Source organism: Trachemys scripta, chromosome 1 (assembly GCF_013100865.1).
Source record: "Trachemys scripta elegans isolate TJP31775 chromosome 1, CAS_Tse_1.0, whole genome shotgun sequence".
Lineage (NCBI taxonomy): Eukaryota > Metazoa > Chordata > Testudines > Emydidae > Trachemys > Trachemys scripta.
This window is the reverse complement of record NC_048298.1, coordinates 216,389,824-216,417,089: the sequence shown is the minus strand read 5'-3', so window position 1 is coordinate 216,417,089 and position 27,266 is coordinate 216,389,824. Positions and strand designations below refer to the sequence as shown.

The window sequence follows — 27,266 nt, the reverse complement described above, 5'->3', positions numbered from 1 at the left end:
ATACAGTAAAATGATAACAGCATTAGTGCCTGCCATGTCATGTTACTGAGAAAACAAACTCACTACTATTGTATGATATGATGGAATTATTCCCATCATAATAAGTTTCAAGCAATTCTAAAACAAGAATATGATCCTACCACTCCTATTATTCTTATGCAAGGTCTGTATGAATAAGCTATATGACAAGTCTTTCTCAGTAGGTCACATGCAAAGAAACTTGCAGAAAAGGAAGAGGTGCATTTTTCTTTTATGCACACAGAGTCTTACAGAGCCTTTCGCTTATTTTAATTCTTAGCTGTTTTCAACAAAGGAAATATTCTCTGTCCCTCATGGGGTTACTGAGTGAAGAAATAAACTCATTTATTTGGCATCTTTCTTTTTCTATAAGACGTGTGTTTCTTGTCCATTTATGGAAGAAAACAGGATCTGTTCTACAACAAAGGGTTACTTTCATTCAGTGTGGAGGGGACTTATCTGGGAGATAAATATCATACCCCACGGCTTATTCAAAACAGAAGAAGATGATAAATCTGTAATTGAAGGATATGTGATTTTAAAAACATGGAAACTCAATTTAATATTTCTCTATAGGAGCTGTAAGCATGGTAATTTTCATTTAATGGAATATTACTAAACAAGTAAATTTGTTTGTAAAAAAAATAGGGTGGATTTACTTGTAGTGCAGTCCTATTCTGAAAAATGACTATAAATGGTTTCATGAAGCAAGTTTGTTGTCTTATGGATTTCCATACCAAATTTGCTCATTAAAAATTATTCTGTCTCCATATGCCAGCCCTGAATACCCAGCCAGGGACCAAAAGTCTTGTGATTTGTGGATCATCACCTAGAATAAAGATTCTGAAATCAAAAGTTAATTAACAATCCTGTTGACAATGCATGAAAGAAAATAGAGACTGCCACACTTTTCCATAGTTGTACTGTGTTTGGAGCGAGAAACTTTTCTATTGGTAACTAAAAAAAAAAAAAGCAGATTTGCTTCTGGCTACACACATGGATCTAATCTGATGAGTAAAATGGTGCAATTTTTACGTAGTCATTTTTCTGACCTTAACTGCACTTTAATAAATCCTCCTTGCAATGTTTATTTAGATTAATACTGTTGAAATGCAAAGTCCCCATGTAGTAGCTTTCAAAGCTCTGCCAGCTGTAACACAGATGGAAGGTGAATATTTTCATCTAGAAGGCCATGGGCTAAAATTTTTGGGATGTGGGGCATAAAGCCATTAAAAAAAAATCGAAACTCTGAGCCTCAGCTGTCCCCAGGCTGTTCCTCCTTCTTCCCTCCACCAACACAACCTCAGAACCTGAACTCGTTGCGTGGCCAACTTACATTCTGCACACCCTTTTGGCCTACATTGTTCTATGTTTATTTTGTGTTGAGTCTAGTCCCCCTCCTCTGTGCCTATTAACCTGGCACACTTTCAAACTTTCCTTTTACACTGTAGAATAGCTGTTAAGCAGATAACTGTATTTAATGCCTTTTGCTATGATCTTTCACATGTTCTGTTGAAAACTGTCCCTCAGCAATGCTAGCTTGAAATTGCTCCTTTTGGTCTGGAGGGAGGTGTTTAATAAAAGAACCAAATTTTGCATAATTTGTAAAGTTATATTTGGCCATCAGTGCCTAGTAATTCACGATGTGGAATTGTAGGGTTGCCGATGAGTAAGATTTTCTCTGTAGAAGATCTAGGCACTTCTGGTGTCTGTCATTTGGAGTCGACTTATATCATTGTTGTTTTCCCTGTTTGTTCACTGCCTCAACTACCAGAGAGTTGGGTGGAGGGTGAGAAAATAGGAAGTCAGAATCCTTGGTGGGACCATAATACATTTCATTGGCTCTCTTACATTTAGAAGTTACGGTGGACCAGGCTAGCCAAATGGTTTTCGCAGGTTTCATCAGAGCCTCATTGATAGGAAGGGTAACTTTGGATGGTGTCACAAAGTAAAGACGGTCCAACAGTTTGCTGAGATTCTTTGACATCCTCTACCATATCATCCTCATCACTGCATGAGGCCTCCTCTTCCATCTAGGGCTGACAGCTTTTCAAACTGCCGAAAATCCATCAGCCATAGACGGAAGAGGAGACCTCATGCAGTGATGAGGATGATATGGTAGTCTGAGGGGTAGCTTTTATCTGCCCTCACCTCCAGATGCTCAAATGTTTCCTATTGTTGCTGGGGGGGAAAAGCTTGAGTTTCCCTAACATCTAGGAGAGTGTTGCACCAAGGTGCTACAGAGCCTCAGACTGGAGTACATGCACTTGCACTTAGTGTGTCCGCCGCTGACCAGGATCGCCTGTCTACATGTGAGGCAGAATTTAAATCCCGTCGAATCATGTATGGCCCTCCTAGGGAGGATTTCCCTGGAGGAAATAAAACAATTTTCCAAATAGCTCCCTTTTATGGACCCAGCCAGCCAGTTAGCTATAAAATCCCTCTGAGTAGCTGTTCTCTACTTGCTTTACCTGTAAAGGGTTAAAAGAAGTGAGTGGGCATCTGGCCAAAAGAGCCAAAGGGAAGGCTAGAACTTTTTAAAATTGAAACAAGACTCCCCTTTTGTTTGTCTGTGGTTGTTCTCGGAGAGAGGCAGACAGGGCTGCAGTTATGCTGTAAGAAACTTGGGGCCAGGTCTGAAAAATTACACTGGTCTACAATTTTTGAGAAGTCGTCTGCTTCAGAGATAAAATGTGCTATTTATTATGTATTTTGATGTGCTGAATTCAAATATGACAATTAAAACAACTGATTGGCTACTGTTTCTAAGATATTTAAGTTTTTACATTTTATGTCTATGTATATTGTGTAGATAGTAGAGTTTTAATCATAAATTGTAAACCTAGGTCTTTTCATGTGTTTATGGTTGCTTTACATGATAATATTTCACTTGTCCTGTTTATGTAACACTTTAAAAATCAGCAAAAGGGTTATATAAATAAAATGTATTATGAAACAAAAGGCAATAAACTATTATGTACATAGTTTAGTCCTATTCAGTGTCTACTCGGCGCTTCTTGGCTTGTCTCTTGTATTCATTAAATGAAGCATCTCTTGCCACTGTCCAGCAATAGTCTTCAAGCATTGATGGGCTCCATTTGCCCTGATAGCGTTTCTCCATTGTTGCAATGTCCTGGTGAAATCGCTCGCCGTGCTCGTCACTCACTGCTCCGCAGTTCAGTGGAAAAATCTAGATGAGAGTGCAAAAAATGTATCTTTAGTGACATGTTGCAACCAAGGCTTTTGTATGCCTTGAGGAGGTTTTCCACCAACAACCTGTAGTTGTCTGCCTTGTTGTTTCCGAGAAAATTTATTGCCACTAACTGGAAGGCTTTCCATGCCGTCTTTTCCTTGCCACGCAGTGCATGGTCAAATGCATCATCTCGAAGAAGTTCACGAATCTGAGGACCAACAAAGACACCCTCCTTTATCTTACCTTCACTTAACCTTGGAAATTTTCCACGGAGGTACTTGAAAGCTGCTTGTGTTTTGTCAATGGCCTTGACAAAGTTCTTCATCAGACCCAGCTTGATGTGTAAGGGTGGTAACAAAATCCTCCTTGATTCAACAAGTGGTGGATGCTGAACACTTTTCCTCCCAGGCTCCAATGACTGTCGGAGTGGCCAATCTTTCTTGATGTAGTGGGAATCTCTTGCACGACTATCCCATTCGCAGAGAAAACAGCAGTACTTTGTGTATCCAGTCTGCAGACCAAGCAAGAGAGCAACAACCTTCAAATTGCCACAAAGCTGCCACTGATGTTGGTCATAGTTTATGCACCTCAAAAGTTGTTTCATTTTGTCATAGGTTTCCTTCATATGGACTGCATGACCAACTGGAATTGATGGCAAAACATTGCCATTATGCAGTAAAACAGCTTTAAGACTAGTCTTCGATGAATCAATGAACAGTCTCCACTCATCTGGATCGTGAACGATGTTGAGGGCTGCCATCACACCATCAATGTTGTTGCAGGCTACAAGATCACCTTCCATGAAGAAGAATGGGAAAAGATCCTTTTGACGGTCATGGAACATGGAAACCCTAACATCACCTGCCAGGAGATTCCACTGCTGTAGTCTGGAGCCCAACAGCTCTGCCTTACTCTTGGGGAGTTCCAAATCCCTGACAAGGTCATTCAGTTCACCTTGTGTTATGAGTTGTGGTTCAGAGGAGGAGGATGGGAGAAAATGTGGGTCCTGTGACATTGATGGTTCAGGACCAGAAGTTTCATCCTCTTCCTCGTATGACTCAAGTGAGAATGATTCTGGTGCATCAGGAACCGGCAGTCCTTCTCCGTGGGGTATTGGGCGTATAGCTGATGGAATGTTTGGATAATGCACAGTCCACTTTTTCTTTTTTGACACACCTTTCCCAACTGGAGGCACCATGCAGAAGTAACAATTGCTGGTATGATCTGTTGGCTTTCTCCAAATCATTGGCACTGCAAAAGGCATAGATTTCCCTTTCCTGTTCAACCACTGGTGAAGATTTGTTGCACAAGTGTTGCAGCATATGTGGGGGCCCACCTCTTGTCCTGATCTCCAATTTTGCAGCCAAAATAAAGATGATAGGCTTTCTTAACCATAGTGGTTATACTGCGCTTTTGTGATGCAAAAGTCACTTCACCACAAACATAGCGGAAGGTATCTGCACTGTTCACACAAGTACGAGGCATCTGTGCTCACTTTGGCTAAACAGAAATGTGTCCCTTTGCAAAATCAAACACTGACAAATAAGAGAGCACGACACTGTATGATTTCTAGAGCTGATATAGGGCAATTTGTTCAGCAGAGTGATGTAAGCTTCATTATGATTGCATCATCCGTGACTTCTAGGGATAACATGATGCAATTCATATCATGTATGACGCAATACCAGCTTCAGATTGCATCACTCATTGTTTTGCCTAAAAAGCAAGTACTGTCCAAACCCAGTCATAGATTTATTCATAGATCCAGTCAAAGACGTATTTTAGTCATTTCTGGTTTAAATTGAGATCCCTTCCCTTTATAACTCACTTATCCTCCGCCATTCCCAAGTCAAGGGTCGTATATACTGACCCAATAGCATATCTTGAAAACTAGAGCCAATCAACAATTTTAAGCATCATTTTCGTTCTCAGTGACCCAGAATTAGTAAAGTTTGACTACATTTATTTCAGAAGCATTTTGGCTGTAGAGCAGTGTTATTGGTATCATACCTAGAAACTACTCAAGTGAAATCCCAGATATGTAAGTAGATCAGGAAATATCTAGGGAGACACGACTAGGTTTATCTCTTTTTATTTCTTTATGGTTTGTGGACTCCTCTGTACTAAGCCCAAATGCTTTTGTTTTGCTTGTAACCTTTATACTGGACCTCAAGAATGTTATTTTTGATCCTTAATTCTTGAAAGTTGTTTTTTTTTAAATCTAGCAATAGCCTGAGTTTCCAGATGTATTTTCTTTCTTTTTGTTTCTAATAAAATTTACCTTTTTTAAGAACAGGATTGGATTTTTGTGTGCTAAGAGGTTTGTGCACATGTTGTTTAATTAGCTGGTGGCAACAGCTGATTTCCTTTGTTTTTCTTCTCAGCTCTTCTGCAGAGTGGAGGTGAAAAGGCTTCAGGGTGCCCCACAGGAAGGAATTCCCAAGTGCACCTTCCCAGGTCCTCAAAGGGGTTTTGCACTTGGGTGGTGGCAGCATTTACCCATCCAAGGTCAGAGAAAAGCTGTAACCTTGGAAGTTTAATACAAGCCTGGAGTGGCCAATATTAATTTTTAGAATCCTTGCAGGCCCCCAGGTTCTGCACTCGAAGTGCCAAAGTGGGGAATCAGCCTTAACAGACTTTTTAACTTTTGTAACTGAGGGAAATAGTGGGACTAATGTTGTGAATTGACAGGGTCACAGTGTAAAGTAATTGACGAAACAAGAGTAAGACTATAGTCACAGAATTATTATTTTTAGATTGGAGGAGTGTCCAAAGTATGCTAGGAATTTTCCAGACTCAAAGGTGGACAAAGTTCCTGTCCCGAAGAGTCCATAACACATTAGGGACTTCCCTATTGCCATTAATTTTAAGTGGAAGGCATTCAAATACTACGGTGATCAGTGGCAGTATAAAACCCAAGGAGAGATAGAACACCATCTTGTGTTTGCAGTGCTCTCGTAACCGGTAATATGAAATGTCAAAGCTGTGTACAGTACTGCATCAAGACAAATTGCCGTACAAGAAATATTTCATTTGTGTTCACAATAAGGAGGAGCCTTGCTGCTCCAGATGGATTTAAGAGGAATACAAATTACAACTCTAAAACAGTTCTCAGCTTATTATAAACAAAAACTAAAACTTCTAATTGTCTGCTGGCTGGCACTGACTGAATAATAATAATAAAAAAAGTTTTACAAATCCTATCGTGACTAGAAATTATATTAAAATATAAATGAAAGCAGTGTTTAAAGTGACTCTCAGTTTGATCATAAAAAGGTACTTAAAATATACTGAACTGATGAAAACACTTATTATGTCTCCAAGTTTCTTTCAGTTTTGTGGCTTCTAGAATGAGGCTGATCTGAATACAGTTCGCCCTCTCCCTTGGAAAATCCCACAGCAGGGGTTCAGGTGGAGAGGAAAACTCCATGAGGTTTCCCTTGCAGATTTTCCTCAAATTCTTCTCTTCATGAACAGGGTTTGCTGTCAGAGAGTCTCCAAACTCTCTGGATCTTGGGGGATCTGCCAGAGGTTAGAGATTGTCTGCCTCCAAGAGCAGTTCCAATCCTCCCTTTTCCCCCTGCCTGTGGCTGCAGAGTTTCACTGACAGAGACTCCTCATCTGCTGTTTCTTTTGGAATCTACCCTTAAAGAAAGAGCTCTACAGGAAAGATAATGCAGCGTCAGGCTCGTTCCCTGCTGGTCTGATGTACATCCCACAAAACCCACCCTATTCCTTCCCTAGGTACAGATTCCTTCAGAGCTCCCTTGGGCATGGGGTCCAATGAGATGGTAGCATTTGCTGCAGGCAAGGGGGAGTCATGTACAGAAGACCCCTTCTGTACACAGGTCTGGGGACACATTACAAACCCTAGCAATTTAGATAATATTCTTATGGACGCCTGTTGACATTTATTCTTTTTATCAGCATTTCATTTCAGTCATCCATAGCATCCATCATATTAAATAATGCACAGGCATTATAGAATCATAGAACTGGAAGGGACCTCGAGAGGTCATCTAGTCCAGTCCCCTGCACTCCAACCTGCTCTTAAAAATCCCCAATGATGGAGATTCCACAACCTCCCTAGACAATTTATTACAGTGCTTAACCACTCTGACAGTTAGGAAGTTTTTCCTAATGACCAACCTAAACCGCCCCTGCTGCAATTTAAGCCAATTGCTTCTTGTCCTATCCTCAGAGGTTAAGAAGAACAATTTTTCTCCCTCCTCCTTTTAACAACCTTTTATGTACTTGAAAACTGTTATCAGGGCCCCTCTCAGTCTTCTCTTCTCCAGACTAAACAAACCCAATTTTTTCAATCTTCCCTCATAGGTCATGTTTTCTAGACCATTGATCATTTTTGTTGCTCTTCTCTGGACTTTCTCCAATTTGTCCACATCTTTCCTGAAATGTGGTGCCCAGAACTGGACACAATACTCCAGTTGAGGCCTAATCAACACAGAGTAGAGCGGAAGACTTATTTCTCGTGTCTTGCTTACAATACTCTCATTACACCTCTACCCCAATATAACACGACCCAATATAACACGAATTCGAATATAATGCGGTAAAGCAGCGCTCCAGGGGGGCTGGGCTGCGCGCTCCGGTGGATCAAAGCAAGTTCGATATAACGCAGTTTCACCTATAATGCAGTAAGATTTTTTGGCTCCTGAGGACAGCATTATATTACTGTAGAGGTGTATCTCTTATAATTATCTCTTATGGGGCATTTTTTGATATATAGAAATCTGTATATGGATCACACACACCTCATGAGAGCTTCCAAATCCCAGTGCATTTGCTATTGGAATTGCTGTGGGCCATTTTTACCTTGAGGCTTTCAACTGTACTTTCACTTTATAGTACTAAAATGATTGTTGCAAAAATGATGGCACAGAGGTAATGTTAATTTTTGTTTAGTTTGATAATCCTGAAAAGGTTACTTCACAGAAAATGTCACTGACATACATAATTCAAAAATATAAAGGAAAAAAGCTCTCTCTTCTACCAGATCTTTTCAATAAATAAATCCATCTGCAGTCATCTTATCTTCGCTAATCAGCATTTACAGACTGGATTCAGACTTATGGCACCAACTAAAGCTCCTCCGCTAAAACTATCCAATGAAGAAACTTCAGAAATTACTCATATACAAGGGATGCAAGAGAAATCCTCTCCAGGAATATCTAATTTATGTACTTAAGACAGATGTTTAGAAGTCACATATAAAGGTTATAGAAATGAAATTGGTATTTCAGCTAAATTACACAACATAATATGCACTTCAAAGCGGGAGACTTTGGCAATCAGTAAAGTAGAATATGTAGAAGAGTAGTCAAAATGCTTCTATAGATGGAGATGCCAGTGTTATTAATACAACTTCACAGGTCTCCCATGTGTAGTATGTTTATTTTTGTTTTATTCGTTGGCTTTGAAGATAAAGAAGAGAACTATAACAAACTATAGTAATTGAATAAGAAGGTCACTACAAAAATCACCACACACCTATATGGATCACTTTGCAAGGACTGAGTCCACAGAGATTAACATGTCTATGATCTCAGTCCTTTCTCAGACTGTTAACATTATGCACGAGTAGTGTCATTGACTACTGACATACAGCATGTAAATACAAGCATGTGTGCAAATTTTTGCAGGATCAGGCCTACATCAAAAACAAAAGACATTTCCTCGACCGCCTAAGTCTTGGAAGACAGGGAATGAAGAAACATAGATCTCTCATCTGCTGTATGGCCAACACTAAAGCTTTAAAAAAATCACAAATCATGACTTAAAAAAGAAATAAAAATCCCCAAACCATACTTTGGAATCCTTGTAATTTGCCTTCTGCCATTCGGATGCATTCAATTCATGTTTTCAAGCTTTTCTCCACAGCCACAGAAATTTTTTTTTTAAATGAACGTTGAGATTCTCGTGTAAAATTCTAATAACGAAATACTAAATTTATTTTTGTTACCTTGTATAAAATGTAGATGTAGAAAATCTACCTTAAGTGCATTATTAAGGAATGATGCTGGAGAGGATTTCCCGTGTTTATCGCAAGAGACAATTTCTCAAGTCAGTGGGCTCCAAGCAGTTATAAAAGGTTGGTGTGCAGGGATCACTTTGCAGGATTAGGATGTACGTGAGCACTACCCCACAAAATCCAACCTCTAAATGAACAATAGGCAGATCCAGAATTCCCCTTGCCTCATGATCATGATATAATCTCATGTAATTAGGTTTCACAAGATGGCGAATAAACCTTTTGTATGGAAACTTGGATCATCATACATCTATCTACATGTATATTTGGAGCATCAGAAAGATCTCTTCCTGCAGTAGCATGCACTCTGTGAGGTAGAAATAGTTCATAAAAGTCATTTTTGAAAGCTGGCAGTCCCACTCTCACAGGATGTCCTGTTTTATCATCTACATGAATGTTCTCATGACCCTGTCAACAAGGCCCTCTGACACCTCTATCCATTCTACATTTGTACGGTGCCTACTACAATACAGTCCTGGTCGATGACTGGTGCTCCTAGGCAATACCACAACACAAATAATAGATAATAATTAGAAAGACAAAGATTCCCCTTCAGGTAATGAGGCAGAAGACATTTCTCATTGTGAATAGATAAACAGAAAGAGCTTTGGATCTAAAATGCTGAGTCCGTCTCTAAGGCCTGAGGGCTTGACCCTGTACAGTGCTGGGAAAAGTGTTGCTTGCATAAACACAAGGTTAAAAAGTGATTAGTGGGACAGGGAGAGCTGGGGAAGTCAATATGATGAGCACGGCAGACAGTGCTGCTGTCCAGCCTTCGAGCTAGACCTGCCTAGTAGTGGGAGTAAGACTTTAGCATGTAGCTAAACACCTCGTTAGCCTTATGAAGATAATGATGCCCATATCTCCTCAGACAAGCCCATGCTCCCCATCCTGCCTTTAAAGCCCTGCACATTAGCAAGTAGAGCTGGCTGGAAAATGGAAATCTAAGTTTTCAAAGGAAGGAATTTCCAGGAAAATTCCAACTTAGCAGAACCAAAACTGTAAAAAGCAACAGAGGGTCCCGTGGCACCTTTAAGACTAACAGAAGTATTGGGAGCATAAGCTTTCGTGGGTAAGAACCTCACTTCTTCAGATGCAAGAGAAGATTCTTCTCTTGCATCTGTTCTTCTCTTGCATCTGAAGAAGTGAGGTTCTTACCCACGAAAGCTTATGCTCCCAATACTTCTGTTAGTCTTAAAGGTGCCACAGGACCCTCTGTTGCTTTTTACAGATTCAGACTAACACGGCTACCCCTCTGATACTTCAGAACCAAAACTGAATTTTTAGCATGCCGGCCTGTCTGAAGGGCTCTTGTTAATTTCACTGTTAGCAGAAAGTAAAATTCACAGCCTTTCAGGCAGGCTGCCAGAAGCTGAAAGCCCAGGCTCTCTCTGTCTCCCCAGACCAATTGCCAGAAAGGCAGCTGGACATGTGGCCAGCCGGGGCACTCATCCTCCCTGCCTCCCCTCAAGCACGGCTGCAACTTCCCAATTGCCCACCTGTCAATTTTTCTCCCTCCCTAAAGGCAAAAAGGAAAGCTGACCATAGCCTTCCAGGTGAGCAGCTGTCAGGAAAACCTAAAGGACTGAAAAAAAAATCAAAATTTTTCATCAGAATTTAAATTTTCCCCTGGAGAATTAAATTTTCTATTAAAAATAATACTGACGGAAAATTCCGTACCAGCTCTGTTCACAAGTCTGACAGGTGAGGAGCAGATGTGAGCTAAATGTGGAGGATTATGCCTAGTTCTTAGTCTTTTGTCTCCATGCATAGCTTCCATTAACACTTGCTTATGCTCTGCACAAGGACTTACAGGACCGTAGTGCAGATATTTTGATAGGATACAAACAGGGGCAGATCGTAGCATTGATGAAAAGGTGGTCATAAGCATCTGCATTTACAGTGCATTGGTTATGCTAGCATACATGCATTAATGTCTTTAAAGCTGTTATCAATCTCTGTAACTACAAATTTCAGAGTACAGTTTACTTAGATGCTTCCACTGTTTTAATATTTTAAAAATACACAATACCACAGTCAATGATTAGAACACAATGACCAAGTTGGAGCACTTACAAAAATGCAAGCTGAGATAAAAATCATGGTCACTCTCATGTTAAGGAAAATGTGTAATGAAATACAATGAACAGCAATGTAAACAAAAAACTGGTTCAAAAATCTACTCCCGGCCAAAATAAACAAAAAGCAGAGAACACATAATTCTGGATTCCCATTTCTATTCATAGCTGAACAGAAACATGCTGGATACAAAATGAAGCACCGCACAATAAAAGTTCTGAAAGCTAAACAATCTACCTTTGCTCCATTTTAATGACAGGGTCTTGTTTCAAAATTTATGTTTTATTCTTATAGTGCCTTTGATTCAAAGCAACCTAAAATACTCAATCACTTCATCGCTGCCTAATTCCATCCTAATTAAAAAGTTCTATAGGACTCCATAGTACTGATTTTCTGTGAGCAGAGATGCAGCACCTCATAGCTTGTGAAATCGGTTACCAAACATGCATGCAGAATCAGGGTTGTTTAATTTACAAGCTACTCAGCCATGTGCAGCTGCACATACAAGAGCAGGGTACGCTACAGTCTCCTTCTCTGAAATGCAGAGATTTTTTTCCTTAGATCTCCAAGGCAACTTTAGATGCTTTCATTAAGTCAAGATTAATTTTAATGATGATTAATTCGGTGATCTGCAAACTATATTTTTGTAGGCATTACTCAAAACATCAAATATGGTGAATTTCCATTAGCAATCAGGCTTGCTTCCCAATCCCCATGGTATACTACTACAGTATAACGAGAAATGTGCTCAAAAACCTGATATTATTTGCTGTAATTACTGAAGCTATTATATGCTGCACTAATTTTTGATCAAGTACATAATTAATTGTGTTGATAAACATACTTATTCTATGCAGTGGTGATACTGCAAAAATATATTGTTTGAGACAGTTCATCTCTTTTGTCATCTTGATGATATTGACAGATAGTTTGCAGTCAATTTTGGAAGCATAAGAAAATTTTACAGCTCACATTGGTACTATTCTTGCATTTTCCCCCAGCCCATTTAAGATACACTGAAATGAACCCACAAGTACAAAGTAAGCATATGGTACTATAAGTATAATGTAAATTTACTTTGGAAAGCAGTGCATGTTAAAACACAAACACTACATAAATAACATGAAGGTTCTGACACAAGCCAACAGAAGCAAGAATATTTATTGCTGAGACTGACATTCTGGTCTTAAACCCAACCTGTTGCATTCAGGTATAGAAGAAATCCAAATATTGGGCTATCATATAGGGCTCAAAATTAAAAATTGGGTATATCAATCTCATATTTTAGTTGGGAATTGGTCCTGCTTTGAGCATGGGGTTGGACTAGATGACCGCCTGAGGTCCCTTCCAACCCTGATATTCTATGATTCTATGATATTTGAGTGATAGTTGAGTGATCAGATTGGTGCAAAAAGGTGGAATTAAATACCTAAATACTTGATTTGTTTGAAGACCGGGCCCAAAACATTTGCTGTAATGCTTCCCTTGTAAAAAGGAAATCTCCACATAATTATATAATAATAATTTTCATTGGCTCATAATCTTAGAATGATATTGGGTTGTTAATAATAATAAATAACAATGCATTTGAAATAATAATCTTCTGAAGGTCTTTTTTATTTTTATAACCTCTAAACTGGGTGAATCTAGTCCTTGAAATATTACATAGTGCACAAAAACAAAACTGTTCTCAGGTAGATATCCTGTGTTCCAGGTGTTTTGGGCCAGAATGCATTTGATAAATGCCTCTGCATTTAAAAGAAGGTGTTTAATGAAAACACTGACACAAGATTAACTGAGCATGTGCCACCAAAGATTAACTGAGCATGTGCCACCCAAAAAACACATTTCTCTAGCTGACCCAAATTTTGGACTGTTCAAGGTAAATGTATGTTCCCAAACAATCAGAAAAAATCAGGGGTCAGTAGCTGGTTTATCCATTCACTTCTCTCAAACTCCTATTGGGGACTCTTTCCCCTATCCCAGACTTGAGGATCCTCCTTACCCACTAGCCCTGGAAACCTTCATTACCTTAAAATCTTCTAGGGGTTTTGCTTGGTGACCAGCAAATTGGTTCCATGTAGGGTGACCATATTTCCCTATACTGAATACAGGTAAAATTACTCGTATTCAAGCGAGTTCAACAGCAATCAGTCAGAACTATGCAGTACAAACATTCAAATTAACATCAAGTTGACTGAGCCCCAGTTAAAAAGAAATACTGTGTAGTTGGATTCTTTTTATTTACCTTCTTATCTTTAAGGCTTTAGGGTTCACCCAGGGAGGGGTGACACACACACCCCTACTCTCCCACACACACCAGGGGAGAGGTGATACACATACACTCTCGTATACCTCTTTCACAAAAGGGGATGACTGACCGAGCCAACTTTTCCTGCCCAGTGGTCTCCGCCCTCCATGCCTGGCTGTGCCCCCGGGACAGACCTGCCTCTCCTGGTACGTGGCGCCGCGTCTTCTCAAGGCAACACGTGGAGGGGCCGGGGGGGGGGGGGGGGGCACGCAGGGTCACATGCCCCTCCTCCCAGATTTCTGCCAGGGTTCACACCAGACTGTGGCCAGCTGCAGCTTTTTGGCACTGTGCGGGAGGGAAGGGACAGGAGCTGCTTCCAGCCGCGGGGGAGCAGGGGTGGAGATGACCTGGCCTGTGTCTTTGCAGAGCTCATCTTTTCTTCTCTACTCCCCTCTCCATTCCCTCGTGGCTGGAAGCAGCTTGTCCCTTCCTGCCTGCACAGTGTCGGAAGGCAGCTAACAACTCCAGACTGCTGCTGGCCATCGACATAACCCAGTCTCCTTCTGTTCCCCGGCTACAGCATGGGCAGGAAGGGGTTAAGCCCTAACGATGCATTGTGCAGCAGGGCATCAGGGCAACTGACTGCAAGAGCTTCAGCTGCCTCGGAGCCCGGCCAGAGAGGTGGCTCAGCGGGGGAGGGTACCTAGGGATGGCAGCAGCCCCACACTCCCTGGGGGCAGAATCCAGGGCAGGAGTGGGGGCAGGTGAAGAAGGTGCTAAGCCCCTGCCCCGGGGGTTGTTGTGGAGCCTCCAGGTTTGGGGCGTGAACAGGCTGCAAATCACTTTGCCCCCACCATTCCAGAGCTTAGCTGAGGGGCCGAGAGGCTTCACTGTGCCAGCGCTGTGCGGGACTTTAGCACATGCAGGGCTCAGCTCCTCCTGGCCAGGGCCTCGGGCAGGAGGATCTTGGGCTTTCCTGGGGCGCTGGGCCAGCCAGAGGCAGTGAGGGGAAGGAAGGAGCCTGCCAGCCAGGCTGCTAGTGAGCTGATTGCTCCGACCAGGGGCTGGTTCTCTGCACAGCTGTGGGAGTGGGACGCCCCCGACTGGGGATGGGGTGGGGGAGAAATATGGAGGAGCGACACATAACCAGCTCGCAGCCAGCCAGCGCCAGCCTGAAACGGGGGGCGGGGCCCTGCTGATCAGCCTTGCACACCCACCCTATTGTCGGCCACAGGACCCCCCCCACTCGTGGGCGGGTGGCAGACAAGCAGGGTTCAGGCCAGCAGCAGGACCCGCTGGTACTGATGTGGATGAGGCAGAATATACGGGACAATTTGCCTGTTTTTAAAGAAAAAGTCGGGACACCTGCAGGAGGGCTTAAATACGGGACTGCCCCTTGAAAAATGGGACATCTGGTCACTCTAGTTCCATATGTTTTGGTGCCTTCTCTTCTCTGACCTCCAAGGCTCACCAGCTGGGTGACAGTTGGGTATGGATGAGTTTTGTCATGGGCGGCGGATAACATAGGCTGAGGGAGGCTGTGCCTCCCCAAACAGCCTGGCATGACCCCACTCATGCTCCGTCCCCAGGCTCCCTCCTGCAGTTCCCAGTGCTCTGCCCTGGCCCAGGCTGGCTGGGGCTGGGGCTGGCCGGCCTGCCGCGGGGACTCGGGGAGGCTGACGCTGGGGCCACGCAGCCCACCCAGCCCTCGGACCACATCCTGGCGCTTCAGGGCTGGGGGCACTGCTGCTGCACCGCCTGGCAACCCGGCCCTCTGGGGGCCACCCAGCCACCCGCTGCTGGGGGCCGTTGAGGGGGGGCTCTGGGCTTCTGCCAAGGAGCGGGAAGAAGGGGTGGGGAGGAGAGAGGCTTTGGGCAGGAGGAGAGGGGCCGGGGTCTAACCTCCCCCAGCGGCCGGGTCTCCAGCTACCCATGATTTTGGGGCAACAGGAGGCCTATACCCATCTAGCAGGCTGATGTTACCTCAGTGGCTCTGGGGATGCCAGGACCATGAGCCCTTGTGTTAAGTTGCTATGGAAACCTGAGGGTTTACCTAGCTACAGACTGAGCCACTTAGTGAACAAGTCTTTTCACTGACAACTGTGCACAAGGGTCCAGGGGGCATTTCAGCTCTAGAACCAGTAAAGCAGTTAAAAAATTACTAGTGTTTCTTGGACTGCAGAACCTGTCTGCAAATGGGAGGTGTAATGGCCACATCAACCAGTCCTCTGTCATCAAAGACAAAGGTGCTTTCGGGGCTGATCACCCTGAAGATCAGGGAGAAAAGGCCCGGGTCACTCAGCCTCAGACTATGTTGAACCAATAAGGAGGGCAGGGGTTGTGGGCTACCTCTTGAGAACTGCACCTCCCACCTCAAAAATAAAAAAGCAAAGACAAGCCAGAAATCACAGGTAAGGAATGGATTCTCTGGCCCACAGGTAAGATGGCCCATGGGTGATCAAGAAAGAAGGGTCTAAGGAGGTAACAGTGTAATATCTGGAGTTCAAATATCACCTGAAATATCAGGATCTCTGAATAACATTCCTATTCCCAATCCTAGTTTTACTGGAATATGAGTTTCCTCTATAACAGATCTATTTCAAACAAGTTATTACAAAACTAATTCTATGTGCTTTTCAGATAAACCTGATACGTTTTTAAAAAAACAAACATTTTACTTAAGGGGTTGTATTTCCATACTGAATGGGCGACTCCCATAAACATCAATAAAATCACCACCCACCTTAAACCTCTCCCTTTTTGTGACGTTTACAAAAACCTTGGCAAAAGTTAGGCCACTGGCTATTGTGCTAGTTGGTATTGTTTTCTTGTACTCTCCCAGCTGTGTGGCTGTATCTATCTGTTGTCTCTTATATTTAGGTTGTAAAGTGTTTGGCGTTGGGACTATCTCTTTTGTAATTTATTTGTACAGTACATTGCACAATGGGGCCTTCATCCATTATTGGGTCTCCAATGTGCTACTGCAATATAAATAATAATAATCAGAAGAAAAATTGCCTATAACAATATAAAGCTTTAAATTCATTTAGAGCACAGAAGAAGAATGAGCTATATGCTTATATTTTACTAACAACCTACAGATTTCTCGGACAAAGGCATTGTCCTAGACCTTCAGCAAGGTCATTTCAGCTGTGCTGCTATGAAAGCACATGGTATTACCCGCATGTTCAGCTGCAGATTTAAAGCAACATCCACTCTCTAGGCATATATAAAAAGAGAACTTATTTTTCAGTCTCAATGCAATAATCATACGCTGCCTCAAACTGTCAAAACTAATCATAAATGAAACCAATATACAAAAAGCCATTAGTCTTTGTGGGCATCGTTGTTTTATTCTCAAGTGAGTTTTCCGCTTGTGAAATGTGCCAAATAGAACTGTAAAACATGGACAAAAGCAGTATAAATGTCTCCACACTAGCCTGCTCAGACAGCTAAGTACCCACACAGAAGGGCCACCTTTACAAGTGACAAAGCCACACGTGCTCTTCATGCTCATTCAATTCTCAGCCTTTCTGCTGTGACTGTCAAACACCCTACCAGGGATGGGTTGAAATACTAGTGCGATGCTTACTGATCATGTCCCAGGGCTCTGTGGTGTGGAGGAGTGCAAGCCGTTTCATGCTGCTGAAGAGATCTATGATAATAGTCACTTAAGCTGTCCCCAGGGAGATCAGGATGTGTCATCCCTTTTTGCAGCATTCCCTTGAGCATGCTGCAAATTCCTCTCTGCTCTTCAAAAGGAAGCTTCCCTCTGCTATTACCCTAACTTCCTCTGCACACAATTGTGGACACAACCTCTATTTCCTCCCTCTGGCACTCCACCCAACCCCTCATATGAAAGAACCTCCAGATTCATCTAGTTTGCATAGTAATTTGAAGATGATGATTGGGAGAAGTCAGTCCTGGCTGCCATCAACACTCTAGATTCACAGAGTTTAAATAAGACAAGACCATTAAATTGTCTAGTCTGACCACCTGGTTAACACAGGACATTAAATTTCACCAAGACACCCCTGTACTGAGATCAATAAGTTGTGTTTGACTAAAGAATATCTTCCAGAAAGGCACCCAGTTGACATCAAAGGATGCAGAATCTACCAATTCCCTGGATAGTTTGTTCCAATGGTTAATCACCATACTGTTACTGTTAAAAATGTATGCCTTATTTCAGTAGTTCCCAAACTTTAACAACCTGTGAACCCCTTTCACTAAAATGTCAAGTCTCATGAACCCCCCCCCCTTAAAATTAATATATCCAGGATTTTCTCCTTTACCTGAGTATAAATTATAAAAGCAGTGATCTTGGAAACACACAATTTGTTTTTATGACATGCTTATTACACACTATTATTAATTATTATTTAGCATTACAGTATTTAGACTACATTGTGAAAACGGCAACACTCTCCCAAGATCTCACTTTTGTAGCTTGTATCACTTTGAATAAGCCTGTTATAAGACAAGGCTCCTACGTTTCATCAAGGAGTATCAGATGTGAAACAGCATGAAGGTATTTAAGAAGCCAACTCAAAGAGTTCCTCCTACACAAGCATTCAGGTCTTGAGCAGTCCATGCAAACAATGCATGTTACAACAAAGCTTAAACTTGTTCTTCATAATCATTTTAAAAACAAGACTAGCTGCCTATTTAATTTTAAAAACAGCAAAAAATATCCACCTCTCTTTCCATTTCTTATCAGGAGTCTTGAAGTTTAAATCTCCTCAGTGTGATAGATAGGCTTGCTTTGATCTGCTTCGCTCTTGGAAGTCCAGGGGCTCCGGGCTGCTGGCCCTGTGCTGCCCGGGATCCCTAGGGACAGCTCTGTCCACCATTAGGGAATTTTTTCCTGAGAACCCCCTGTAACATTTGGCAAACCCCCAGGGGTTCACAAACCCCAGTTTGGGAACCACTGCCTTATTTCTAATTTTGAATTTATGTGGCTTCTGCTTCCTGCCATTGGTTCTTGCTTTTCCTTCTAGATTTAAAGAGTGCTTTGTAGTATGTGGTATTATCTCTCCTCAGTGGTGACTGTAACCAAGTCACCTCTCAATCTTCCTTTATATAAACTAAACAGACTGAGCTCTCTAAGTCTTTCACAGGAAGGCATTTTCTCCAGCCCTTGAATAATTGTTGTGGCTGTCTCTTGCACCTTCATTTTTTCATTATCGTTTTTAAAGGACACCAGAACAGTATGTAGTATTGGGATCACCAATGCTGTGTACAGAGGTAAAATCACCTCCCGACTCCTATTCACTACTCCCCAGTTTCTACATCCAAGGATCGCATTAGCTTTTTTTGCTACAGCGTCGCACTGGGAGCTCATGTTGAATTGCTTGTCTGCTCTGACTCCTAAGCCTTTTCAGAGTTGCAGCTTTCCAGGATATGGTCCCCATTCTGTAGGTATGGCCTGTGTTCCTTGTTCTGAGATGCATAACTTTGCACCTGGCTACATTAAAACGTATTTTATTTGAATAGACCCAGCTTATCAAGAGATCCAGATCACTCTATATCTCCTTCCATCTTTGTGTCATTCACAAAACAACAATGATTTTATATTTACTTCCAGATAGATACTGATTTACTTGATAAAAATACTGACTATTGATTCCTGCGGAACCCAGCTAGAAACACCCACTAGAATCACTATGATTCCCCCCTGACAACAACTTTTTGAGATCTGTCAGTTAGCAAGTTCTTAATTCATTTACCATGAGCTCTATAGATATTGTATAGTGCTAATATTTTAAATCAGAAATTCAAACACCTTACAAAAGCAGTCTCAGGACTTTTGTTGGTGCTGTAGCAGTAGGTACCGTAGATGGTACTTCCTTTGTGCAACTGGAAAAGTGGTGTTGAAAGAGACTAGAGGAGCAAAAGAAATGTGTCCTGTCCATATTCCTTTAAATAAAGGTAAAGGAAGATGGTAACATGCTCAATTTTGGGCATTGCAGCTAGTGGCACCAATTGAATGGTCTAACAGGACTGTCCAGAACTGCTTGAACTGGCTCTAGTGCTTTGCTTCTACTGTGAAGCCCCTTGCTCTGTGCTCCACCTGGGGGCAGGTACCCTGTTGGCAGAATCGTGGAATTCAAGCTATTTCTATGCCACTGTTGACTTAAGACCACAAGCCAATAGTTGTATTAGTTCATCTCCAGAATATTGGAGGGAACACTGTATGTGATGGAAAGTATGATACATGGTTTTTATTTTGCGGCACATACACACACAGAGAGGGTGGTTTTTATCTCCCAGGATGCCTCTTTCATTTTGTAACACGAAATTTCAAAACTGACTACAATCAACTGGATTGTTATCATGATGATATCACAATTTGCCTAATTGCACTGAGATGTTTACTGTGCTGTTATGTTGCCTATGTGATTATGGCATGCAGCCACATTACCAGTAAGAAATATAATTGAGCAATTTGGGGGCAGCCAAGGGACTTATTCATCTGACTCTGCACACAATTCTGTGAAAACATCAACTATTTTTCATACCACAGTATTGTTTGTAGACGCTACAAACAAAACACTTCCTATTTGTGATGTCATAGATTTAGTTTAAGGGAGAATCAATGGCATAGAGGAAAAAGTATAAGACAAAATATTTTTCATTCTGGGCCATTTGCACATGGCAATTTCTCCAAAAAAAAAGCCGGATCCAATGCCACTGAAGTCAATGGAAAGACTCTCATTGACTGCAATGGGCACTGGATCAGACCCAAAGATGCCAAGTTTATGCTTGGCCCTGAGTGGTGTATAAGTGCATGTGGAGAGGGCATACGGGACCTTTCCTTCTTTATGCCCCTGGGAGGGGCAAAGTACAGTGAGGCAAAGGAAAGGGCAAAGTGGAAGTGAAGAGCCATGCTTTTACCCTAGCAAACTGCAGCAGTAGAGATGGCTGGTCCCAGAGGGCAGCTGACACCATACCCTCTTATATAAGGGCACAGTGACTGCTCTTTCACAGAGCTTGGGGAGGGGCTGTTTCTGCTTCAGGTACAATGGATCCTGGAGCTCCCACTAGGACTCTCTAAGATGAAGTTGTGCCTTTGAGGCAAAATAGAGCCCAAGCAGTTTTCCAGAATTAAAGTCCCTGCGTTGTTTCTTCCATTCCAAAATGTGTGTGTTTAAAGTAGAAGTGGAAGATCACTAGAATTAAAAGTCCAGGCTAACTAGTTTGATCAATTGCTTCTTTACAGCTTGCTAGATCAAAGAAAGAAAGAGAAGGGGGGGGGAAAAAAAACAAAAATAAAAATAAAAAACCCTAAGGCCTGAACCTAATAGTCTCCAATTTGGCCCTTCCCCCAACTCAATATATTGCCATATATCATTAGCCTTCATTTAAGGCCTTCAGTTGGCATTCAATCCATGTGATAATGCACACATCCAAGCCAAATGGAATTCTTTGTATGATTTTCATGTGACTTTCAATTGTTTTACTAAAATTCGGCTAAATCACATTCTCTTCAGTTTTGAACATTGTGACTACATGTAATTTTTGGTAGGAATCTTCCCAATTCTGCATGACTTTTCACAAAAAAATTCAGTGTTTTTCAATACATTAAACAAACAATGAAACAAATGCACATCATTCAGATTTGCTAGTATGTACACAGTACAGTATTCCATTTTTCCAGGATTCTCTCAGCTGAGGTTTTTTCAGCAGCTGTATTTATGCAAGCTTCATTAGTTCCTAATTGTCCATATATTTCCCCCTTACTTATCTTGTTAAAGACCAATTACAAAAAGTATTTCAATAGTTTAGCCATTTGTGCTCAGATTACACACTGATGGGTGCTTTATAAATATGTAGATAGTTTTTAGAATTAGCATCAATTTCATCTTCTTAATGTATTAATGGACTTGCTTTCTCTCCATTATTTATTATGTGTTATCTCTATTGCTTTAGCTCCCAGATTCTCCTTTAAGTTTGGAGCCCCTTTGTGTCAGGACTACACAGTCACTGCCCCCAAGGAATTTACCATCTACCATAACATACTCCAGTGTTTCCATTCCCATTGATAGTTGTAAAAGTCCTTCTTATTCTCCTTAATCCACTTGGCTATCATGTTGCTGTCTTGATGTACTGTTTACTCTGCGAGCCTTAACTGTCTTTGTATATTCTTGGTTAGCTCTCTCTCTCTTCTCTATTTGCATGACAGGTTTGTTTGTTTTTAACTTCACATTTGGCCAATCTCACATGAAACCAAATTGGCTGCTTCTTGGTTTTTGCATTTTCTTTTTCACATGAATTGTAGATTACTGTGCACCAATGATGGTTACTTTAAGACTGTTCAAGATACGTTTCACACTCATGCACTTTAATGTGATTTTATGCTTGGCTTTCTCTCCCCCTAGCTCCCCTGCATCCCTTCTCCCTCATCATACAGGACATGGCGGGTCATTGCTTCCCACAGTGGCAATCAGACCATGGAGGTCCTTCACTGCCCCCCACATCTCAGGTATCTGTAAGGCCCCAGTTAAGGAAAACAGTTAAGCACATGTTCAAGCCCATCCCTATTCACCAAAGCACTTATGAACAGGTTTAACTTTTACCACATGTTAAGTGCTTTGCTGACTAGAGATGGTCTACTGCAGGCATAGTCAATTATTTTTTGTCAAAAAGTCCAAATTTCTTGGTCAAGGTATAGTCAAGGTCCAGACTCCAGAGAAACATTTTTCACCCTGCAAGTGCCCCTGTTCAACAAACACATACAATGCTGTGTAATGTACCCAGGGCCTATTGCTTATATTTTTAGTGCATTAAACGAAAAATAAAATCAAACCACTGCTTAACCTAAAAATAACCTCCAAGAAAGATATAATAAATTACATCTGAGACTTTGAGAAAGTACATAGATAAAATATCAAATAGATGGAAATATTAGTATTAAAACACATTCAGACAACTGTTTAAGCTTTGAATTTGTTTTGAGTTTACAAAGAGTATTAATTTTGATTTTGTCAAATAAAATTATTGTAGGCATATTACCCCCCACCCAGCTAAGGGTTACTATGTTTCAAGTTCCCCAATAAAGGACACTGTCGGCCGGCGGGGAGTTGGGGAGGAGGGGAAGAGCTGAAGGGGAGAGTACAGTTCGGGGGATGCTGGAGGGGATATTTGGGTGGTGCTGGAGGGGTGTGCATGTACTGGGAGGAAGTATTGGAGGGTGCAGGAGGGGGTGAATGTACTTGGAGAGGGCAATTTGTGGGGTTGCTGCAGGAGTGTGCATGTACTGGGAGGGGTATTTGGGGGATGCAGGAGAAGTGTTTGTGTACTGGGAGGTGGTATTTGGGGGGTGCTGGAGGGGGTATGTGCAGCCTCACTCTTGAGATAGGGGGCAGTGTTGCTCCCTGTCACAGTGGCAAAGTGGTTGGTGCAGCCCATCAGTCTGCACCTCCCAGCAGGCCTCTCCTCCTCCCCAGGGCAGGGAGCCAGAGCCTGGCTCTGTCACTCCTCCCAGACAGGCTCTGAGGCCCTGCGGCAGGACAGGCAGACTGGCCAAGAGGCGCTTGGCAGCTCTGCTTCCCTGATAGGCCAGGTAGCCCAGCTCCCCGCAACCCACCGATCGCCCACAACTTCCCACCACCCCAACAGCACCTGCTTGTTTGCCCACATGGCCCACTTGCCCCATCCCTGTGCTGCAGCCTGCAGGCTGGCGGATGATGGAGCTAATGGGCATTACTCCTGAGGGCATTCTGCACCAAAAAATTTAAAATTCTATGCCAAAAAATTAAAAATTCTGCACTGAATATTTTAAAATTCTGCAAATTTTATTTGTCAAATAAATGTGGAGGCTCCAGCATGGCACTGGGGAGCACAGGCCACTGGCTGCACAGAGGTGGGAGACCACTCTGCAGCTCCCTGACATAGTGCAAGGATCGGGCCTGCCCCAGAAACACACAAGAGCCCTGTCCCTCTGTGCCAGATGCACCAGGTGCAGGCAGGCAGACTCAGCCCAGCAGGATCCAAGTGTGGAGGGGCTTAGTGTGGAGGGATCCAGGTGTGGGTTGAGAGTGCTCTGTGTGGGGCAATCTGGGTGCGGGCAGCTCAATAGGGGATCTGGGTGCAGGGAGGATCTAGATGCACAGGGGTTTTGTGGTTTACCAAACAGATGTTTAATCTTTCACCATTCTAAATAGAAATAATTGATGGAGCCTTACCTTTGGGAATAGTAATCTGACAACCTAGGTCACAGTCCTGCTGCAACTGATAAAAAGCCACTTCCTGTAGCCGGGCACGCTCCAACTCCGAAAGGCTTTGAACGGGAACTGACTTCAGCCGAACACTGCGTCCTGACATGCTGTTCCACGTGAAGTCACCCTACAGGAAATCAAGTGGAAAAACATGAAGCATCATATGCACAGTTTAAACAAACATACCCTTCTCTTTTATTGGTAAAAAAACAACACAGGACCCTTTCCTTAAAAATTCACTTCTTGGACAGTCCTGACCTTTGAAATGTCATCTTTGTTTTCCCAGAATCAATTAATCTATGCAAAAAACTAAGGCTGTCAAGCAATTAAAAAAATTAATCGTGATTAATTGCAATAATAACAACAATAGAATACCATTTATTTAAATATTTTTGGGTGTTTTCTACATTTTCAAACATATTGATTTCAATTACAATACAGAATACAGAGTGTACACTGCTCACTTTACAGTATTTGCACTGTAAAAAAAAACAAAAGAAATAGTACTTTTCAATTCACCTAATACAAGTACTGTAGTGCAATCTCTTTATCATGAAAGTTGAATTTACAAATGTAGAATTATGTACAAAAAAACTTCATTCAAAAATAAAACCATGTAAAATTTAGAGCATGCCAGTCCACTCAGTCCTACTTCTTGTTCAGCCAATCGCTCAGACAAAAAAGTTTGTTTACATTTGCAGGAGATAATGCTGTCCACTTCTTGTTTACAATGTCACCTGAAAGTGAGAACAGGCATTCTCATGGCACTGCTGTAGTGGCGTGGCAAGAGATTTATGTGCCAGATGCGCTAAAGATTCATATGTCCCTTCATGCTTCAACCACCTTCCAGGGGACATGCATCCATGCTGATGACGGGTTCTGATCGATAACAATCCAAAGCCAGTGCGGACTGATGCGTGTTCATTTTCATCATCTGAGTCAGATGCCACCAGCAGAAGGTTGATTTTCTTTTTTGGAGGTTCAGATTCTGTAGTTTCCGCATTGGAGTGTTGCTGTTTTAAGACTTCTGAAAGCATACTCCACACCTCATCCCTCTCAGATTTTGGAAGGCACTTCAGATTCTTAAACCTTGGGTCGAGTGCTGTAGCTATCTTTAGAAATCTCACAAATCTCTTTAGAAATCTCTTCTTTGCATTTTGTCAAATCTGCAGTGAAAGTATTCTTAAAATGAACAACATGGGTTGGGTCATCATCCGAGACTGCCATAACACGAAATATATGGCAGAATGCGGGTAAAACAGAGCAGGGGACATACAATTCTCCCCAAGGAGTTCAGTCACAAATTTAATTAACTCTTTTTTTTTAAATGAACGTCATCAGCATGGAAGCATGTCCTCTGGAATGGTGACCGAAGCATGAAGGAGCATACGAATGTTTAGCATATTTGGCACGTAAATACCTTGCAATGCTGGCTACAAAAGTGCCATGCAAATGCCTGGTTCTCACTTTCTGGTGGCATTGTAAATAAGAAGAGGGCAGCATTATCTCCTGTAAATGGAAACAAACTTGTTTGTCTTAGCGATTGGCTGAACAAGAAGTAGGACTGGATGAACTTGTAGGCTCTGAAGTTTTACATGTTTGTTTTTTAGTGCAGTTATGCAACAACAACAAAAATCTACATTTGTAAGTTGCACTTTCACAACAAAGAGACTGCACTACAGTATTTGTATGAGGTGAATTGAAAAATAATATTTCTTTTATAATTTTTATAGCGCAAATATTTGTAATAAAAATATAAACTTTGATTTAAATTACCACAATACAATGTATACGAAAATGTAGAAAATCATCCAAAATATTTAATAAATTTCAATTGGTATTCTATTTTTTAACAGTGTGATTAAAACTGCGATTAATCACGATTAATTTTTTTAATCACAATTAATTTTTGAGTTAATCGCGTGAGTTAACTGCGATTAATCGACAGCCCTACAAGAAACCCAAAACAAAACAAAAACCCACCACATAATTTCTACCTGAAAACATTTATCTATTATTGTTGTAAAAACATTAGGATTCCTAAAGAATGGGGTGGCGGGTTGTATGAGCTGCGACTAGATAATCCCAATGGTAATTTCTGGCTTTATAATCTCTAAATCTTGAACATACTAGTGCGACCAGGGACAGCTGCCGGTGAGCATGATGCCCACCCCAGTTGGCAGGGCTGGGGGCATTACAGACATGCCAGAGGAGCTGCCCACTGCAGTTCCTGGTAGAGCCCTGCAGCTCCACAGATATCCGCGGATATCTGCATCCACAGATATACATTTTGTATCCACGCAGGACTCTACTAATAATAATGAGAAGTATTGACCACTATCTTCTCAGACTTCCTACAAAACTATCAAATGAAACTGTTTTACATTTGATAGTCTTGGCAGTAGAACAAGAGCAGGTCTGCTGTGCAAGGAGGGGAATAAGATTCTTGGGATTCACACAGTGCAAGGCACAGCTCAGGGAGTGCTTCCTGTGCTGCAGACCAGGGACATGTAGGGGAGAGGCAAAGAACAGGCCAGGAAAACTGCACATATCAACCTATTTTACTCCCATCCATATGGGGAGGCACACTTGAAGTGATCCAGCCATTGGGTGAAGTGTCTCCTTGCAGAGGCACCACAGCCAGCTACTGTGGACGATTCCTCTCCCCGTACCCCGAGCATCTTCCAAGGACTTAGCTCACTTACTCGCTGTTGAATATGTATACTTTACACATACATATGTATGCACACTTTACTTAATTTGTTATAAAGTGTTTGTCTACATGGAGATGTTAGTGAACAGTAAGCTATGGTGTGAATTTAAAGCACACTAGCTACTCCATACTAGTGCCCCAAGTGAACACTCTTCTGCACACTGAAAGTGCCCTTAGATGGTTTAGCTTAGCACATTTCCAAGGTGCATTAAGCTAATGCACGCAAAAGGCACTCTTAGGGTATGTCTACGCCTGCAGAGTTTTTGTGCTGAAAGTTTCACTGGTGATAGGGAACCGGTGAAAGTAAAGCACTGGTTTGTGTACTCGCTTAATTCCTCAGGCATCAGAGTGTCTACATTAACAGCACTTCCATTGCAGATGAGAGCAGCACCCTAGGGGACCTATCCCGCAGTGTAGCTCTCTCCATTTTGTCAATGGGTCTTGTGGGAAGGGGCGTGGGTGATCGCGCGGCGTCCTGGGTCCCAGCCTCCTCTCCACAAACACTGATCAGCTCCAGGAGCTCAGCATTGCTCCCAAGTTCCCAGGGCATTACAGGGGGAGGGGGGGATGTCTGTTTACCTAGGGTTACCATACGTCCGGATTTTCCCGGACATGTCCGGCTTTTGCGGGCTCAAATCCCCGTCCGGGGGGAAATCCCCAAAAGCCGGGCATGTCCGGGAAAATCGGGAGGGAGGGAGGGCTCGGTGGTGCTCGGCCGGGGCCTCTTTGGCTGGGGTCGGCAG

General features: G+C 42.3%; 1 protein-coding gene across 3 annotated transcripts in view; it reads right to left on the bottom strand.

Moving 5' to 3' along the window:
- ARHGAP6 (Rho GTPase activating protein 6) overlaps positions 1 to 27,266 on the bottom strand; it is a 475,738-nt gene that overhangs the window by 70,750 nt on the left and 377,722 nt on the right. For all 3 annotated transcript variants that reach the window (XM_034757089.1, XM_034757097.1, XM_034757105.1), the window contains exon 2: positions 23,778 to 23,937. In XM_034757089.1, coding sequence (XP_034612980.1) covers positions 23,778 to 23,937 — 160 coding nt within the window. The remainder of the gene's footprint in view (positions 1 to 23,777; positions 23,938 to 27,266) is intronic.